Source organism: Sycon ciliatum, chromosome 7 (genome assembly GCF_964019385.1).
Source record: "Sycon ciliatum chromosome 7, ocSycCili1.1, whole genome shotgun sequence".
NCBI classification, from domain to species: Eukaryota; Metazoa; Porifera; class Calcarea; order Leucosolenida; family Sycettidae; genus Sycon; species Sycon ciliatum.
In genome coordinates this window covers 28,690,391-28,710,749 of record NC_088649.1, presented here as the reverse complement: position 1 = coordinate 28,710,749, position 20,359 = coordinate 28,690,391, and the positions used below count along the sequence as shown (strand labels likewise).

Sequence of the window (20,359 nt, the reverse complement as noted above, 5' to 3'; positions counted from 1 at the left end):
CAATGAATGGTAATAACTCCGGAAATCATGCTGGTGTATCGAGGGCGTGGGCCAATGAAGTGCTGGATTGATGGTGGATGACTGTACTGCAATCTTGGCTGGTCCCACTATCGCAGAGACAGCACTTCCTGGTGCAACCACCCTATCCTGCAATCTATATAATAATTATTATAAGAGATTTGTGTGAACGATTTTAGCATGATGCAAGTCAGCTTATTGTGCTGGGGGCCTGGCTACATGTCACTATAGCTTTTTATACTCGATCACCGCATTACGCTGCCTTGCGTTGACTTGATTGAGCACTCTTTTTGGTTAGTGTCAAAGGTATATGTAATATGTATCTGCCTTCGTGCAAAGCTCTCTTTGTGCGTGTCTTGCAGATAGCTCGCTGACTTTGATGCTTTGAGCCATTTTCAAATTGCTTTTTTTGTTCATTTCATAGACCGTATTGCCATTTGTTTAACCTCCCGCTCTGAGCTCCACTGATGGGACCTAAAAAGGCTGAAACAGCTGTCTGGAGATTGAGCGTCAGTATTATGGATTTAGAATACACGATCTGGGGACAGCACTAGTACTGTCTAGCTGTTTCGTCCTTTGTGGACTCATCAGCGAATCACGGAGAAATAACTCTTAACTAAGGATGAACCTAGCAGCCATGAAAATAGATAAATAATGCCTCCAAGCCAGAATTCAAGGCTACATGTGTAGGCCCGAATGTGCCTTGCCCGAGTGCTGAAACTGATAAGTCATTGAGATACGCATAGAACATCTGGCAAAGGAACTACTAAAGCCCCCACAAGCACGGTATTCTACTTCAACAAGGAAGAATTTTGAAAGCATGCACAGCCCTACATGTATACTGTTGGTATAGGTAAGCCTTGTTTGAAAAATTAACATGACAAGGCGGGGGACGCACTGTGTTAAAAAACAGTGCTCCTGATACACTAGTGTGTCCTCGGCTTTGTCACATTGTCAACCGATCAACACATACAACGTTGCATGCAAAACGGCTGCAGCCTCGAAGTACGGAGTGCTATTTTGGAAAATGCTAGATATACAGCCTGTACTTATACAGGTGTTCTATCAACTAGTGCCATTATGACAACGGTAGCTGAATGATACATGTACATAAACCCGGGGTCATCATTGCAAGAACCTCTGGGTCTAAGCCCGAAGTAACATTCAACTACATGACTGTATACACCATCATGTATACGCCATCTTCGTAGTAACTGAGTCTACCCCTCACCCACTACTGCCACTGTGACCACAATTGCGCACAAACAGATAGAGGACCTACTTCTAACTACAGTGCTGGCCAAAGAAATCCAACCTTATGAATAAAATTGCACCGGGCGCTACGCAGCCCTAGTAGTAAACATACTGGACCGGTCTGTGCTCTCGAACGCGGCGCTACTTTATTAACGAGGTTGGATTTCTCTGGCCAGCACTGTACAAAATACACACATGCACACACAACACTGCTAGGCTTTCCACCACCACACTAGGTTTTGAAACCGAAGAGTGGCAAAATTCAGGGACAGACTAGAAAATCTGGGGAGACCTGATGGTTTTTTAAAGCAAAACACAGCCAACACTCTCACAGCCTCAGGCAGGTTTTCCCGAGTGCACAAAATTAAAAGTTGTTGAGGCACCACGAATACAGTCGGGCGTCACAGAACATGGGACCCAGGAATGTACGTGTATAGTATACCTCTAGGAACAATAACGTTTTAAAACGAAACGCAGTGTCAATAGACTCAAGTCTCTGCTTTTCTGGAATACAGATTCTGCTACACATGCATTGCTCACTATCCAGTGGGATGTGCATCTAAGGTGGTACAAGAAGTCAAGGAACTAAGCCTAAGGCCAGATTGCTGAAAGGTTTTGTATAACTGACGAGCCTGACCTTGGAAACAACAGCCGTGGATACGTGGCTCTACTGTAATAAATGTACAAGTACACAAACAATTTGAATGCAGAAATAACAACAACAAACAGGGAGAGGTGTAGGAAAATATACTCGGCCCCTAGTGAATTTGCTTGTGTATTAGCTTGAAAACTTTGGGTACACTTGTTGAGAGACCTAACTGCATGCAGCTAAAATATGGAGTGCCGTTGTCACCGACGACTTTTCCAGTAAAGTTGCGGCTAACATCTTCTCAGGTATTCCCGGGTCTTCGCTAAGGCCGTAAGGGTGAATGATATCATGTGCGTCTTCTATTGATGATGTCGCTACACTCGATGGTGGTGCTGATGTACTGATTGTGGTGGAAGATATTGAGATGCCGTATGTCTCGAACCTTTTCGCCAAGTCTCCGCGGCCATCGCGCAAGAGGGTCGGGAGCACCACAACTGCAACGCCACAGATCCAAGGATCGATTCTCGGACAAAACATTCTTCAGATTGCCAAAGGTCCCCAGTGCTTGGCAATACTGGCCTGTACAGCATGAACACACCACACATACGCCCACACACCATGTACCATGTAAACGCCCGTTGCAGGAGAAGCACGCAAATCTGCAAATGAATTGGATGTGCACCCACAGATTTTCTCGTATAGGAACAATAGCTGATCTGAATCTGAATAAAACAGATCAAGACTAATGGACAAACATGTCCCCAATTATCAGCAAACGGGTGTGCGTTACAGGATTGGCCTGGCAACTTCAAACAGGCACAATCCACTAACGTGGTGCCCCGTCAACTTCAACGGGAACACACCGATACAAACACAGCCCCACAACAGCAAAACGGGAACGCCGTTACAAATATGGTGCCCTGGCAACTTAACGGGAACGCACCAACACAAGCTGGCCTGGCACCTTCAAACAGGCACAACTGACAACACACGGCATCCGGCAACAGCAAATGGGTAGGTACACCGTTACAAGAACAGTCCATCGCACCAAAATGCTGCTGCCACAACATTATAGCAGCAGCACGCCAGACATGCATACATGGCATTCCCAAAAGCAGATACCTGGAGTCAAATTCATCCATCACACTGTTTGTTAGGGCTGAATTTTACAGTGACAATAGCAAGTCTCACCTAAGGCACATGTGATGAGATCTGTACACCAACTATAGTCACAGAATCAATGCACATTAGTAGAGCATAAGAACTCACTTGCGCTCATACCTTGTCACGTAGAGATGCTATTCTACGTGTACCGTTCCGATGCCCATTGGGGTGGTATGCCGGCCACTTGCCAGATGTAGAGCTTTTAAGCCGTACTTTGCCACCGTCTGCTTGCCGTATCACCACCTCACTTGCAACTCTGGATTCCAGGACTGTCGCTCCAACAATGGGCATGGAGCAGGAGCTAACCTAATAACAGTTGAGAGCGTGACAGAGTATCTTATTTAAATAAGGCCGAGTAAGGTGGATCCCTTTGGCAAACGTGAACACAGGCTTGGTGCTACAGGCATGGGCTGTCATGTACCGGAATAGCCAATACCGGGCATGTTTCGTCGACAGTAGATGGAGCTGCGACGGCTCCACCGTATATGGCCGCGTCTTAGTGACCTTCAGGCCCAACGTGACCAAGTCAGGTGCGAGACTCCCAGCCTCCCACACAAATACTCTTTGGCTGTCAAACGAGTGAATACTAGTAGATGATGCTAAATACTCGCTGGCAAACAATACACCATACAAGGCCAGTAGTATACTTACCCACAGCATAGCCTGATCTACAATATGACTGATTGGATCGTTGTAAGTATTGCCGAAAATGGTTCAAGTCGTCCACTAAAAGCTCTTCGAAACTCGGATGTTGAGCCAATATGGCAATAATAAAATTAATGTAGAAAGGAAAAGGATGTATGGATATGAGTGTAGAGTAACTGTCACTATATACTAAATACAGTCAGAAAGTGCAACAACCAGGCACTAAAACATTTGACGACCCGACTCCTGGCTTCAACACATCTCCGTAGTGTTAAGGAGAGACCAAAGAGGGAAAGGTAATACTGGTTTCGTCATCGTCCAGTAACAATCAACATTTCTTGTTCTTGTGGGACTGTAGCTTCAACTACTAGCTTGTGCTCATTTTCGTTGCGCTTACCTTCCCCTCTTTGGTCTCTCCTTTTAACCTTGAACCTTCCAAGTTGGAAGGCTGTTGGTTAGCGCTACGGAGATGTGTTGAAGCTAGGAGTCAGGTCGTCGAATGTCTCAGCACTCTGTCAGTTTTGTGCCTAGTTGTTGCATTTTTTTTTACTGTAGTAGCTAGTTACGGTGGTGGACAGTTACTCTTAACTCGTATCCATATGTCCTTTTCCTTTCTAATAAAAGCTCTATCCGCAAATATGTCGAGGCGGCTTGCCGTCTCTCCCTCTATGCCATGCAACACAACTGTTGAGCGAGCAGCTTTTAGGCCAGCCCCATTGCACAACAGGTAATAGGCTACTAATAGCGTAACGCAGCTAGGTAAACACGAATCGATGAAAGAGGCAGACTTCTTAGAACAAAGAGACTAGTTGTGAAGGACACAACATTTTCAGCAGTCAGCAGTAGGAGAAATTGCTCTTAAAATTATGCAGCAATACTAGGCTTACACGTTTGTGTCATGCGTTCCGAGACGGAGTCCTTGACTAGCTCGTCACTGGCCGCACTCAGAGCAGCAGTCGTCACTACACATGGGTTGGGAAGCAATGGACAAAATTAACACTTGCCATGCACATGCACTGCTTACCAGCTAAGTTAATATGTCATACTGTACTGCAGCAAGCAAGGAACTGGCAATACCTGCACCAGGCCTATCTACTGTGACCCATGCCATTGTGAATGAGAAGAGGCAGCATTTGACAGTATGAGCGGTGTGATGAACGGGAATGCATAATACAAGCCAGTCGAGTATAGGTACATGTACTTACGGACGCAAGTTGGCTGCACACCGCTCCACTGGCCGTTGATTTCACAAGTACGCACGGCCGAGCCCATAAGGACATAGGGAGATGTGCACACAAACGTGGTCGTGTTGCTGAACATCAAGCCGTTCACGGTCATTGAGCCCAGTGCCGGTGGTGACAGGACCTGGCAGTCGGTTTGACCTGCACAAGCACAGAGTGCACAGAGCACAGGCATTCAGTGCATGCATGTTTGGCCTAGGGGTGAAACGAGTGCCAAAATTGAGGACTTGAGTACTCTTTGAAAAAAAGAGCGAGTATTCGAGCGAGTACGAGTATTTTACTGACAACATAAAACAATGTACTGCACACACCCTCGTAACACTGAACGTATTACACCTGATACACATGTAGTCTTGCATGCAGCCTAGTGCAGGAAATAGTCTGAACTACGTCTTTCGCTGGTAAGTAGGGACAAGTAATAATTTCACACTTGCATGGGTTATCAGTACTGGTCAGAGTAACAGACGTGCTTGATGTACAAGCATACAGTACACTGTGCATAAGATACTTTGAGTATTTTGCGAAGCGAGTCCTCACTCCTTTCGAATTTTCGAGCAAGCGCTCGAGTATTCGATATACTCGTTTCATCCCTAACACGTTTGCGTATGTGTGCGTGGCACAGACGTTGGTTTTGAATACATTGTAGTACACGCATTGTGTAAAGGAAATTGATGCGAAGACTGCCTCAACATGGCCATGCAAAGTAATAAAATAAATACAGCAGTGAATAGCGGTCAACAGTAGCTCTACATTTTGCTTGTAATAGAAGTCATTAGCGTCAGAGCAAGAAGAGGGACAAGACGAGTCAAGGGACAATCCGGAGGACGCAATACCATACGACCAACTGTTTGTTTCTACCAGCGTTATTGTACCGTCGACACAGCTCTGACGACGATATACTGGGCGAATGCCGCGGGGCCTCCCAGCGTGTCAGCGGCAGTGGGTGATGGGTAGATAACAAGGTAGCTTGCGGACAACATCGGTGGCATGAAGCCTAGGCTAGTGACTGCCAAGCGTCTTGGCGCGACGGGCGAGCAGTACAGTGTCATGCCCCAGGGGCTGCTGTGGCTGTCGACGTCGGCGGGTCGTGAGGTGCGTTCGCAGGCCTTCATGGCGCTCGGACAACTGCAATACTAGTACACAGACTCTCACTACTAGCTACATAGTACTCTGATTCTGGCACGTTATTTCTGCATTGAATAGTGATTGATTTTCCGCGCCGAATATCCGACGCTGCATGCATGTCCAATGCGCGTCAACAGTACTTCACACTTTCCTTTTCCCGCGTTATCACCTCAGCTATGCCAGTTTTGTATGTGGAAACCCCCTATATAATAGCAGTTTGGTCTATATCTTTAATCATTCAATATCTACCTTCCCTGATGAGCTATGTATTAGCGAAGCAGCTGTCTGAAGGAGTTTATCAATATCGTCTACGGAAGTGTCCTCGCAATGGTGATGGTTGTGTGCAGGAGGGTCTAGTCGGCTAAAGAGCGCAGTGTGGTGGTGGAGGTGACTCAACATTTTCTTCAATGGCCGAGAGCTCTGTCGCACCCTGTAATAATAATAGAAGTCATGGTCCTACTATCAGTGCTGCTGCTGGTGCTTACCTGGAGCTGGTGTGACCTTGCCTGGGCAGTACTGTGCATCAGAGCCATCAGCACAGTCGTACCAAACACCGTCGCAGCGCTGTGATGGCAGGATACAGCCACTGGAACGCAGGCAGGGCAGGTAGCCAGACTGGCACTGCAGTTGAATGGCTGGATACACGTACCCATACACACAACACACAAAGCAGTCAAGAGATGAAGAAAGTGTCTGCTCGGCACATCTTTTGTACAGTCGAGAGATATTAGCATATTTGGAGGAGGTGGTAGCCTAAAACAGGCTCGACAAAAGTTACCGGCTTATGCCAACAACTCAGTGTTCTGGTAGAGTAGACGTTCGATACCAGAACGCCTTGACAGCCAAATTTGTATAGACCCAAACCGATCATCAGCGTTGATTTTTCACTCGAAATATGTTTGTGGAAGGAAACTGGCATGTTGAAGTTTGCTCCGGGGCCAGAGTCAATCGAACTGAGCCACTCCTTTGTGTTGACCCATTGCCTCCAAGTTGCCCAATTTTTCGCTTCAAAAAAGTTCAAATCAGAGGTGGCTCCAAACCGGACACGTTTTAGAGTGCACGTCAAATTCACTCTGGGTCTGAAAGTAGGTAATTGCTATTGCTCCACGACGGCCAGTACAGAGTAACAATAAGCCTTGTGTGTGCTTCCATTAGTTTTGATTGGTATGCGGTGCTTTATTGGCAAGAGGCGAGCCGCTGTTTACCTGCGACAAGAAGTGGATTTTTCGAAAGTCGTAAAACTCAAGTCGCAGTGCGAAGCAACACGTCAAAAACTCACCGGCTTGGTATGGTGCGTCTGGTCATCGCAGAGCCATGAAATTTTGGCTCGGAGTATAACACATCGTAGTCTCACTGTGACATATGTTTTCTAATGAAAATACCAAGAGAGAAAGTGAATATTGAGTCCGTTCCGGTTTGCAACCTGTGTCCTATTTGAAACCGTCGCCTCTACCCGGTGAAACACCCTAACCATACACCTACAAGTATAACATATATCCTAAGGACTCAGGCTGAGATGCCCGACTGGTCCTGGGTCCTGTGATAAGCACGATCATCATTTGTGATGATGAAAAGTGGCAGGTAACACCCAGACTATTACATGCTCTGTAAATAGGAAAGATCAACGCCACCAGAATCTGCCTTCCTACAAGCCTGAAGCTTCTCTACACAAGAGGGATATATTGGCTCTCTTGAAATTCAACTTACGATTGCACGAGGCAGCTGCCCCACTCCAGGAGCCGTCAATCTGGCAGATGCGCACAATGCTTCCCTGCAGGTTGTATCCGGAATTTCAGCCAAAGACGACGCTGCCTCCAGCAGAATAGTTTGTGCCCTGGGAGTAGCCGTTGGTCGGTTTAGCTAGCGGTGCTGTACACGTCACAGGCACGTACACACACAGGTACACCCACACACACACACACACACACACACACACAGGCACACACACACACACACACACACACACACACACACACACACACACACACACACCTTGACCTTGATACACAAGGATTCTTCATTATTTGCCACGTTTGAGCTGAGCTGCGATCATCGCGCTTTGTTGCAGTGTGCTAAAAAAACAAGAACAAAAAAACGGCCAAAAAAGTGGGGCGGCTGAGGCCGCCCCAGCCACCCCAGCTGTGCCGGCCTTGCATGCCTGGTATACGGTCTGAAAGATGAAAGATGGAGCTCTTGTATACACGGGCCCGGAAAGTCTGCTTCGCCTGCTCGGCAGCAGCTTCGTAGTGGTGGTCAAGGGTCGAAGACCGACGGATACGGATCAACTCCCCAGTGATCACACCTTTACCCATACTACGGGGGTGATTACTACCGGCAAGCAGATACAGGAAATGATTGGTGACCTTGAAATGAGGCTTCACAGCCATAATTATATCCCTTACTACGGAAAACTGTGGTGTCCAGGAAATCAATGCAATCATGTGCCAGTTCATGCGCAAACTCGAGGGCCGAACACTTATTAATCCTGTCTAAAGCGCGCTGAACTTGACCTTCGTAACCATGCAATGAAACAAAAATGTCACTGATAAAGCGTCTATAAACCTGAACCTCTAAACCCTCCCCCTCTAAGATCGGCAAAATGTACCGATTCTCCAAATACAGCATAACAATGTCGGCATAGACCACTGCTGCAGGAGAACCCATGGCAGTCCCTTGGATCTGCCGAAACACATCGTTACCATACACGAACTCATTTTTCTTCCGAATGACTGACATCAAGGAAGTCACTGCTGTTGTTAACCGTGTACGAAGGGCCGGGGGAATCCACCTTGTATACCTGTGTGTGATATACCACGACAATGCCACGTGACCGAGCTCGTTGGGGATGTTGGTGTAAAGGCTGGTCACATCTATACTCAAAAATAAATGATCGTCCCGCACAGGCAAACCTTCTACCAAGTTGATGAAATCCGTAGTTCAGGCCAGAACAGTACTTTCCTCACGTACATACAGGTTCAGTAGAAAGTCAATGAACTTAGCGGGATAGTAGCCAGGACTATTCAGACTAACAATAGGCCTAACCTTCAGGGCACAGGGCTTGTGTGTTTTGAGAAGTCTCCTGAAAACGGGCATGCGCCCCCGGTGCGACTAAGAACAGTGACATATAAAATGGTCATACGATGCCCAATGCGATGCCTAGTCATGGTGAGTAAACAATTGACTCGGGTCGCAAACACGAAGTCTCAACACAGCCTTGAGCCTGTTGGTTGCCATCGGCAGTCTAGCCACATGTTCATCTAGCCCCTCAGGAAAAAAAACCAGCCATTTATAATGTTGGGCATTGTGATGCTGGGCACGACCTATATCATCATAGTGAGATCCGTCCAGGACTACTATCACAATAGACTGCCTTTGAATATGCCCGAGTCTGATCGCGTTCTAATTCCCAAACTATGTGCTGCATGTGTACACTCCGCCTATGGTTAGTCTACTCCAGAACAACGCCTGGAGAGGTTCATTGGGGGCATGATGTCCCCCACCCCATCCCCCTTGCCCCCTGCACCTGAAGTACCGGTATTGCCCCCCCCCCAAATAAAGTACAGGACACAGATGGAGCACTGGGGAGCACGTAGCAGTAGGCAAGTTGACGATGCCAGTGCAGACACACCTCACCTCGGTCACCACACTGGCACAGTCACATGGTCTCCAAGGAACATAGCTACCAGAGAACACAAAAAATGGGAGTATATAGTGCTATCCCGGAGGATAGACAACCTCCTATACAAAAATACCTACTGATAGAGTTCTGTGTAGACCCTATGTGCACATATGTGTGGATGAGTACTGGTAAACGGACAGCTAACCCTAGTCTAAGTAAAATAAATGTAGAATGTAGACCCTGGGCAAAAAAATAAGTAATTAAAAATAATAGCAACACATGAGGGAACTCGGATGGAGAGCCAAGGATTAAAAGTAAAAAAGAGGACCATAAGTTTACGAGTTATCCGTTTTTTCCAACACTAACGGGTATAAACGTGATGCAGCTAAGCATCAGGTCGTTGAATGTCATGATCTCATCAGTCAGTTTTTGTGCTGATTGTTGCACATTTTTAACTCAGCAGTATTCTGCATATAACCGTTAGTGTTGGACAAAATGGATAACTTGTAAACATGAGGGAACACTCATCCTTACCCAAGTCCCAACGTCAGCACTCGGCGCCGCTCCGAACCAAGAGGAACATTGGAGAGATCGTCCATCAGCTCCTCTCTCGTCCTGCGATCAAATCGCCTAATGCTAAAACACAAGAAGATAGGAAAGGCAAGTAGAATAAATAAATCAATAAAATAATAAACAACAATACAAGTTTGAACAGCTGAAAACGAAATGGACGATCTGAACAAGACCAATGATATACCTAGAAATTCTAGAAGGCACTAGGAAACATCCATACCTGCTCAAACTGAAGAGGACAACATAGAAAAAGGTAAAAGAGGGCACTACTCAAGTGTTCCTGGGATGGCTATGGTCTTTGCTATGCTATTGATTTGCAGTCTGATTCATCTGAAAAACGAATTTTCAACTTTCAAGCATTTAATTTACAGTCCTACCCTCGTTAGTATGTCATCGGTTGCAAGACAAACCTCATTAGTAGACAACGATCCAAAATCCCATGAATCATTAGCAGTCGTACATGCAAGTCCGGATAAGAGATTATTCGTTTGTAGACCAAATTCGTTATAACGTCCCCTTCAGCTGTCTCACAGGTTTGAATTCTCATTACAAGAAAAAGCGGATGGCCGAGGATAGCTCGATTGATGTTTCATGTTGTCTTGTATCGGGGTCCGATGAAACATTGTCTGATAATGGGTTGTCTTGTACAGGGGTCTGGTGGAAAACACTGTCTAATAACAAGGAACCATCAGTTCTGATGTGGACACAATATGGATGATGCAAAGCAGCAGAAAAATGTACTCGTTATCAGACAAAAAAAGTTGATACCCCCAGGGTTGTCTCCTAACAAGGGTAGACCTACGAAATAGTGGTTGCGACTTCAGCGAAGATTGTTAGGAAAGGGTTTGCTCTCGACACTGGAGCTCACGCTATTCCGCCGCCTTGACTTTACACTTGACTGACTGACAGCTGCCACCCAGAGCACACGAAAAGTCCATCCAACCTTCCACTCGGAAAACCTGCAAGAAGAGACCACTCCCTGCTCAATACACAGTGTTTCGGGAACATTTACCCTCATCAGTCGAGTTTGAGTAGGCTGAGGAAGATTGTGCCTGAGAAGCACCATTTATATAGTGCTCTCCATGTCCAAACATCACCAGAGATACAAACTTACAGAGACGCTCCGTTTGCAGCGCGACAAACACCTCGTGAGCACCAGATAGCAGTGCGAGTCAGTGTCGCTCCTGGACGGTGAAAGCTGTATATTGACAGAGAGAGAGAGAGAGAGAGAGAGAGAGAGAGAGAGAGAGAGAGAGAGAGAGAGAGAGAGAGAGAGAGAGAGAGAGAGAGAGAGAGAGAGAGAGAGAGAGAGAGAGAAGAGGGAGAGAGAGAGAGAGAGAGAGAGAGAGAGAGAGAGAGACACACACACACACACACACACACACACACACACACACAGAGACAGACAGACAGACAGGCAGACAGAAGGAGAAAAGACAGAGATCCGGGATGTGACATCATCATGACATCGGCCGTTGCTGTGTATGTTGGATCCAAGGTAACGAAAAGACGACACATGGGCAATCCCCATGGTTCGTGTCGCGAGCGGCTCTAGATCGTCGTTAGAGGTGTTGGGGCCAGAAACCATGAACTTGGTTTGGGTGGGGGGGGGGGGGCACATGCACACACACACACACACACACACACACACACACACACACACACACACACACACACACACACACACACACACACACACACACACACACACACACACACACACACACACACACACACACACATACATGCACACACACACACACATACACATACACACACACACACACACACACACACATACACACACCTTCCTTCCTTCCTTCTTCCACTGCCATGACTGGCTATGTGGCAGACCAGGAGACGTGTTGTCCACCGGGCGGGGAACGCCGTACTCAGCGCGAGCGGGCCGCGCGAACAGCGTTACACTTGTGCGTCGCAATATCCTGTGGCCGACGAAAACTGCGCGCACAAGTGCCACAAATGAGGGGCTTCGCCACAGGCTCCATGCGGGACTGGACAATAGCGTCGACAGCGTCACGGCAGGTGACCCGCCATCCCTGTCGATCTTGGACGATGTCACCAAGCTGCTCCAGAGGAACGCCAACACACACACACACACACACACACACACACACAGACACACACAGACACACACAGACACACACACATACACACATACTTTGTACCATGTATATGCCCGTCACAAGAAAAGCACGCAAAGTTGTGGAAGTCAGGTCTCGCTGGACCAACCAGAATGGAGCTGCTACGGGCCTGAGCACGCAGCTTTCCCCATGTTGCAGAAGGCAATGCAGTGCTGCAAGTGGCAGGCAATCCTACGTGAAAAATTGGCACACACACCTCCATATTAATAATTCCAACGAGAGAGCTCAGTTGAAAGCTCAGGGCCCTCACTATTTTTTTTGCCTAGGTTATCATGCATTATGCGATAGCAATAAACAACAGTTTTATTCGGCTGAAATAAAGGATACCAATAGACCCCACTTGTACTTGGCTGAAATAAATTGTTCATCGTTGTTATTGCATTTAGTTTTTCATTTCGATATCGCACAAATAAAGAGCGCTTGGGCTTGAAGGCTAGAGAGGGCTTGACCGCCCAGGAGCCCTCGCTATGCTTAATATTTGCCTAGGTCATCATGTGTGTTATTCGAACTGATAGAAACGTCTTTGCAATACAAAAACATGTGCATGACAATCAAAACTTTAGTTCATAAACGCACATCGATACATAACTCAAAACTCAAACTCTCAGACAGGTACATTCTACCAAGTAAAAGTAAATATAATAATAGATTACGCTTTGGTACTAGCTTATTTCATTTTTTTCAAGCCCTGTTTCAACATGTGGCCAGCAGTCTTTGCCAGAATGGTACGGAACATCAACGGAATAGGGCCAGGCTGGTGCGTGACATGATGATGGCCCCGCACACCGAACAAGTTCGAGCATGAGAGCATGTATTTTCTCCTGCTGAATGGATGCCTGTGCAGCAGTCTCTAGCTGTCAACGCGTTTTGTCACGAAGGCGGTGAGTCTCCAAACGACGGGATATTTGCTCCGTCGTTTCTTGCTGTTGGCATAGCCTTTCGCAAGCACGGCGACTCTCGAGGCGGCGGGACCTTTCTTCTCCCTTCTTCTACTCTCTGTGTAGGCACTACTGCCGACGCCGTCTGCTCAGAGCTTCAACACTGTCACCCCTGTCATTTTGCTCTTCCTCATAGTCCTCTTCTAATGATCTCAGCATTCTATTTATACAACAACTACGCCCATTAAAACACAACAATCCACCCGATCCGTACATTCCCGGCCCATCAGTACCACACCCCTAAACTTTCGAACAATAGCACGTCACTTTCTATGGTCTTTTGAAATCAAACCGCGGCCATTACAATAATGCGATCTAAACCATACCTAGGAATGGGTTTGCTCCCCACACTGGAGCTCGCGCTATTCCGCCGACTTGACGCTTGACGGACTCACGACTGCCATCCAGAGTCGCAACCATTCTTTCTAAACCATACCGCTAATTATTTTAGTTAGCTATCCACTTACCGGTATATCCTTTACCGAAATTGTATTCTTTAACGCAATATTCTTCTTTCTTTTTCTTCTTCTCCATTCCATCAGCACCCGGCCGATGGCAGGAGATTGGCATCCACTGGGCTAGCATGCAGCAGCCAAAGCTGGGGCCTTTTCTTACTCCGCTAAACCCCCTTCTTAAAACGAAACTGACGTGCATGTTCACTGCCGAATTCTGCCGAATTCCCGTCCGCCCGGAGGATTGGTCCTTGTCGATCCGCTGGCAGGATCCATACTTTTATGAGAGTGCCCTGCCCTTCAGACTGTATTACGCTCCAGTCCAGCTATATGGAACTCTGTCGCATCCGCCAGTGAATGGATTATGTGCTAGCAGTTCGCACTCACACGCCTGTTGCATTACGGGGAATACCTCAACGTTACTTCCTCAGTGCATGCTCTGGACTTGTGTTAGCTTGCCAGCAATTTGCTATTCTGCTCCGAGCGTTTACATACTTCGATGTTTCTCTGGCCCCAGCAAAAGTGGAGGGTCCAGCTCAAGTCCTGACGTTATTGGCATCATCCCATTACGGGGAGTACCTCGACTAACGTTTCTGTCTCCATGCATGCTCTGAACTTGTGTTAGCTCGCCAGCAACTCGCTACTCGGCGCCGCGCGTTTACATACCTCGGTGTTTCTCTGGCGTCAGTAAAAGTGCTTCCTCAATGCATGCTCTAGACCTGTGTTAGCTCGCCAGCAACTCGCTACTCGGCGCCGCTCGTTTACATACCTCGGTGTTTTCTCTGGCGTCAGCAAAAGTGGAGGGTCCAGCCCACGTCCTAATGTTTATCGGCGTCATCCTGGACACCCGCCGCGCTAACATCAGTATGCCTATGGACGAACTTGCCGAGCTTCGTGATCTCCTTCGGGCCACTCTTCACACAGCTTCAACTACCCAATGTCAACTCGAGTCTCTTCTGGGAAAGCTCCCGTTTGCTACAAGAGTGATAGCCCCTGGATGCAAATAGCAGATTGTGGTCACTTGCCAACTGGTACCGGCGGCCGTGTTACCGGATCAAGCTCTCCAAAGAGTGCCTCAAAGATCTTCGCTGATGGCCTGAGCTCCTGGATTAGCGGAACGGCCGGTCCTTCTTCCTACACCCTAAATGGACGCCGTCCCCCGACTTGTTGGTATTCACCGATGCAAGTGGTGCACTTGGCCGGTGCTCGTACAATTGCGACCGGGGATAGGGCGATGGACAGTCAATCAAGCAGAGCAGCAATCGCAAAGGGTTGTTTACAATTGTGGCATCCCGCAGCACCTGGGAAAACTAGCGGCATCAGCTGCGAATGCCAATCGATGGGCATTTACAGCAACTGCGAGGATATTGCTCATCAGTTGTGGCTTTGGCCTGGCGTTGTACACCGGCCACTCGTTTCGAATCAGCTGCGGGACTCGATATTCAGAGAGGCGGGAAGGTGGAAAGCGATGTCTGCTCGAGTAACATTCGGACGCCACCTGCAGCCAAAGTATGGGTGGCTGCGGCAATGGCCTCAGCCCATGATATCAAGTTCTGACAGTCTTTACCTAGCTTGCACCGCTTACAGATTGCACGGGTAGCTGCACTTTGTGATCCGCTCCGGGAGTGCCGATTTATGTGGGGTATATGCTCTCAACTGGTTATGCATACCAATATATTTAGCATTTGGAGGCTCTACTCAGAGTCATTGGCGGCTCTACTCAGAGTCATTGGCGGCTCCATGCGGAGTCATTGGCGGCTTCATGTGGAGTCATTGGCGGCTCCATGCGGAGTCATTGGCGGCTCCAAGCGGAGTCATTGGCGGCTCCATGCGGAGTCAATTTGCGGCTCCATGCGGGGTCATTCGGCGGCTCCATGCGGGGTCATTCGGCGGCTCCATGCAGAGTCATTCGGCGGCTCCATGCGAAGTCATTCGGTGGCTCCATGCGGAGTCATTTGACGGCTCCCAGCGGAGTCATTTGACGGCTCCAAGCGGAGTCATTTGCCGGCTCAGCTGCGAGCCATCTAGTGGCTCCAAGCAGAGCCATCATACCAGTTGCTCGAATCGGCACTCCCAGCTTAATCCAAAACTCGGTTGCTCTGTTGTGAGGTGGGGGGATGCTAACCTAGGAATGGGTTTGCTCCCCACACTGGAGCTCGCGCTATTCCGTCGACTTGACACTTGACGGACTCACGACTGCCATCCAGAGTCGCCACCACTATTTCTAAACCATACCGCTAATTATTTTAGTTAGCAATCCACTTACCGGTACAGTAAAACCTGTGACTAACGACCACCCCTTGGTGCCAGCAAAAGCGGTCTTTAGTAGCAGGTGGTCTTTAGTTAGAGGTTTGCACCGCGTGACCATATGTGGATCCCATTATATGATATGTATGTCAAAATGCAGCTAATACAATTCCCCAGGACTTGCGCAATGTCAGAAAGACGGAGAGATGGAGAGAGAGAGAGAGAGAGAGAGAGAAGATTAATTTTTTGCAGACTTCAAATTCAGCTGCTACTTCTGAAGCCAGGAGTCAAACGTTCCCTGGGGAAGTTTCGTTTCGCGCTGGGCTTCAAATTTGTTCATGCGATCAATCATACCGACTGTCCTTGTTGTGACTTCTCGATTGCTTGAGCATCAGGACCTTGTGGTGCTGCTTTGTTTCTGGATTCCTTGATGCCATCGTCGATCCGTCTGTATGACTGGGGTGACAGAGCTGCCCAGTCTTCGTTTCTCCTCCGAGTAGTAACATCGATCAGAGAGCGCTTTCGATGCGCTCTCCAAGACGTTTCCTATCATGTTTTTTCTTGACAGCGCTTGAAATTTTGACAGGTGTAGTGCAGTCCACACCGACTCCACAGCCCAAATTACCTGCATTCATTTGTTCAGCTGTAGTATCGAAAAATTCTTTTCAGGACCATGGAAAATCAGTAAAATTTCAAGAAGGAGCTTCGAGCAACATTTGATTTCCTACATCGCGGTCGCTAGTTACGGGTCAAAAATTGTGTTTGGGACAGGAAAAGGTGGTCGCTGGTCGCGTTCAGAAGGTAGTCGCTAGTCACAGTGCATTTTGAATGTGAGACCTTCCGTGCCTGGCAAAGTGGCCGGTAGTACCAGGCTGGTCGCTAGTGACGGTGGTCTTTAGTTACAGGTTTTACTGTATATCCCTTACCGAAATTGTATTCTTGAATGCAATATTCTTCTTTCTTTTTCTTCTACTCCGTTCCATCAGCACTCGGCCGATGGCAGGAGATTAGTACCCACTGGGCTAGCATGCAGCAGCCAAAGCTGGGGCCTTTTCTTACTCCGTCAAACCCACTTCTTAAAACGAAACTGACGTGCATATTCACATTGCATGTTGTGAATGTCCCCATATTTGCCCCGACATCTTAGCTCGTAAAGCGCTCCAGATACATCTATGCTACGGTGCGCACCGCATACTCGAATTACGGTACGGGACACATACGGGATACTGCACCAACCATGGCATGCCACGTGAACCACCCTACCAGGCACCGTGACACGCACCGAATTACAGCGGTGTGGATACTGGCTAGCGCCAGATGCTACTAAAGTACAACTGAATAGCGTCTTTTGCATAGCTACGGGAATAATCTCATATCCCAAGCATTATATCCCAAGCATTAAAAAAAAAAATTTCACGGTTCGCGTGAGACTCGGCTGGAAGCCGAGTTTTCCGCATCCGGCGTGGGAACGCCACCACCCTCTAGGATCAAAGGCGCAGATGCAGCGCCTAAACGGCATTGCAGCTCTGCTAATAGAATAATTCAGGTTACTCCCACTCCATTTCTCTAGTGCTTATTTTTCTGAAAAAATATCATCTTTGGCACCAGAATGCTGCCACCATGCCACCAAGAGTACATTAACCAGAGTGTGCAGCCCAAAGAGAATCATCCCACAGCAAAGTTTATTGTTTAGGGCATAGACTCGCAGTAACAGGCTCACCTTTGCTGCATCTCACACCGCTTCACACGGTCATCTACTCTATCACCATGGTAATTTCTGTGGCACATTGCTGCTTGTTTAACAAAAACGTAGAAAACACACCGAATTTCCAGGTAATTACCATGGTGGTACGGTACTTTAGCTTGAACCTATTGTATGACGGGTTTTCTACGATTCATAATGACCTAGGGAATAACTAACAGTTTGCGACGCAATTCTTCTGAGGTGTAAAGTGACTTCAGGAATACATGTATGTTGCAGAAAACTGCGATGCATGCTGATTATTTACTGTGCCCTATTGTGCACCATATACCTGGTGGGTTACTCAGGGATAAAGTAGATGCACACAAGTGCCGTGCATCACGGCACAGGTTAGGTTCGCAACTAGCTGCTAAAGTGTATTTGTGGTCCGAACTTGCACTCTACTCAGCTCTGCATACGCAAAGAGTGCTGGTGCCGAAATGAACCAGAAGGGTGCTGAGTGGGACGCAACAACACTGACTCTGTATACCCATGTACACAGATATGATAGGGTATGCAGTACCTGCTCTAAGATTTAACACAAACCGGGTACACGTCTACCTGGCACAACTCCTGCAACACTGGGCCAGGGCCAGATGCGTTCAAGTGCGGCTACTGTGTGTCAGGGAGTCGTAAACTTACTTTCGACTTCCTGATGTACATGATTGTACATGTACATGTATGAACGTACTCGCACTGGGCACTCTGGCCGCACGCATCTGCACGCGTATGCAGCCTGTCAGTGGCGGTATACCCTCGAAGTATAAAAAAAGTATAGTACTCGACAGGACTTCCGACCGGGTCGCAGGTAACCCAGTGTTCTTTTTCCAAAAGGTCCAAGTACTCACAAACAGGGCCACTGACCTCGCTCTGGAGCAGACACTGGTAATCTAGGTCCAAGTTTGCTCGATTATGTTCTGACGCTTCATGTGCTTTCATAGCCAAGGTTTCTCACTTTCTTTGCAAGCTCTTTTAGTCTTGAGAGTTGACAACTGCTTATGGTTGTGTTGGCAGAAAACATGTCAGCTAATCTGACAACCGTCCAACCCCATTTTACTGGTAAGTAGTCAGCGAGTGGCTTTGATGGGGCCATACTAGAGGGGAAGTTACGCGGCATATTTGTGCTTCCTTTTTGAAAACACGTTCTCGTTCGAAGGGTTTCCAAGCTTTATCCCTGCGCTCATTGATGGAGTTCATCGATGGAGTTGCCAGCGGCACTCTACAGAAAAACAATGTTGTCAAGTTTTTTATGAAAAATTGTCAAACATTTTCAAATTGCAATAAGTTTGGTTAGGGCCGGGTTCCACTGCGGCTCCGCAGCTCCGCTGCTCCACGGTACTTGGCTGCATGCAGCAGAGCGGCGCGGTTCCAGTGACACTCGCCATTCACGGTACCACGATCGTGCTCGACGCTTTTTGATGACATTTAGCCTGCCTGCACGCGCGTGAAATCCAAAAAAATCCTCGTGTTCTGGCCTGTGCAAAGAATTAAAAAATTCCCCCGAATAAAACAATTAAGCGCGGGAAACAATGCAAGCCGTGACCGCGGCTTGCATTCTTTTGTATCAAGCAGCGAAGCGAAAGCTGGTGATGAGCCGCGGCCTCGCTGGACCAGCTCGTAATGACGTTTCATGCCGTGGATGATGTGCGGCGGAGCGGCAGTGGAACCCAGCCCTTAGGCAAAGGAAATTTGTCATTAATTTGTTTATGCTGCATAGATGGAGAGCTGCACACTCTGGCTTATGGACTCTCGCCTACAGTGTAGTCGTACTGCTAGTGTACTGGCATTACAGAAGACACGAAAAACGAGAACATAATTATGGCGAGAAAGTAACTACTGGCTAAGAATTGCCCTAGGACTTACCGCTTCTCAGTGCTCCATACCAGGAAGTAGTACAATACCTACTCCCTGCTCCATACGAGTGTTTTCTCCTCATTCTCTGCATCCTTTACCCCAGGAGTCTCGTCCATTTAGCGGCTCAAATGCTTGAGCTCCGGATAGCGGAAAATAGCTCGTCGTCCATTAGCGGCTCTAATAGTACCTGGTCTGAAGTGTCGCAGTCTAGCAACTATGATTTTTTCCAGGAGGGTAAGGGTTGCAAACCCAAAGAGACCCTAAGCTTCGTCTATCAAACAAAACAATTGCCCTAAAAAATGGAAGAGGAAAAGAGTGAGCGAGCTGGTCTGAGCGCGCTACTTTTCAAAAAATAGAAGCTGAAAGCCATCAAAGTCAAAGCATTCTGGCTAGCGCGTTTGTGTATGTCACGAGCGCTAGCGCGCTAGTCGCAGCAAACGCTCGCAGGCCAGAGTTAGCGCTATTTGGGCTGTTTGCCGCACGCGGCAGCTGGATGGATCACGTGATCCAAGCTGACAAATAAGGTCCGATGGTTCAGCTACATTGAGCCACAAGCATTTGGGGTTGCTGCTGCTTCACTTCGGACTGCTGTTTGGTGTCGAGATGTCTTTTCAGCGCCATCGTCGATTAGCCTTTGTAAGAATAGACCGTTTTGCAAAGATTGCAAGTAGCCCTGGTCTTCGCTGCATCGCGGGAGAAAACTTCCAAACGACTGAGCGTAACTTTCACTCGAATGG

General features: G+C 47.8%; 1 protein-coding gene across 7 annotated transcripts; it reads right to left on the bottom strand.

Annotated features, from left to right (window-relative positions):
- Positions 1–1,553: 1,553 nt before the first annotated feature.
- LOC135821277 (sushi, von Willebrand factor type A, EGF and pentraxin domain-containing protein 1-like) lies at positions 1,554–20,147 on the bottom strand. 7 transcript variants are annotated; one of them, XR_010554320.1, is made up of 10 exons: positions 19,632–20,144; positions 12,036–12,312; positions 11,343–11,426; positions 10,190–10,291; positions 7,744–7,905; positions 6,522–6,671; positions 4,876–5,052; positions 4,558–4,632; positions 3,131–3,331; positions 2,335–2,440 (listed from the first exon to the last, which is right to left on the bottom strand). XR_010554320.1 is itself a non-coding variant. In XM_065334329.1 (9 exons), exons 7-9 carry the CDS (start codon positions 5,006–5,008, stop codon positions 2,208–2,210), a joined length of 441 nt encoding a protein of 146 aa, XP_065190401.1. In that variant the 5' UTR covers positions 5,009–5,052; positions 6,522–6,671; positions 7,744–7,905; positions 10,190–10,291; positions 11,343–11,426; positions 12,036–12,312; positions 19,632–20,114; the 3' UTR covers positions 1,554–2,207. The 7 variants fall into 7 exon arrangements, 4 of the variants coding, with proteins under 4 accessions (XP_065190401.1, XP_065190402.1, XP_065190403.1 ...); XR_010554321.1 differs by having other exon boundaries at positions 3,131–3,326; XM_065334329.1 differs by lacking the exon at positions 3,131–3,331 and having other exon boundaries at positions 1,554–2,440; positions 19,632–20,114.
- Positions 20,148–20,359: the final 212 nt, after the last annotated feature.

Bases quoted from the DNA above. Each gene is read 5' to 3' on its own strand.
- LOC135821277 (XM_065334329.1), bottom strand. From the start codon at position 5,008: ATGACCGTGAACGGCTTGATGTTCAGCAACACGACCACGTTTGTGTGC. The intron at 4,633-4,875 runs GTAAGTACATGT...ACCCATGTGTAG, and splicing joins TGTGCAGCCAACTTGCGTCC to TGACGACTGCTGCTCTGAGT. The intron at 2,441-4,557 runs GTAAGCCTAGTA...CATGCTGTACAG, and splicing joins GGAACGCATGACACAAACGT to GCCAGTATTGCCAAGCACTG.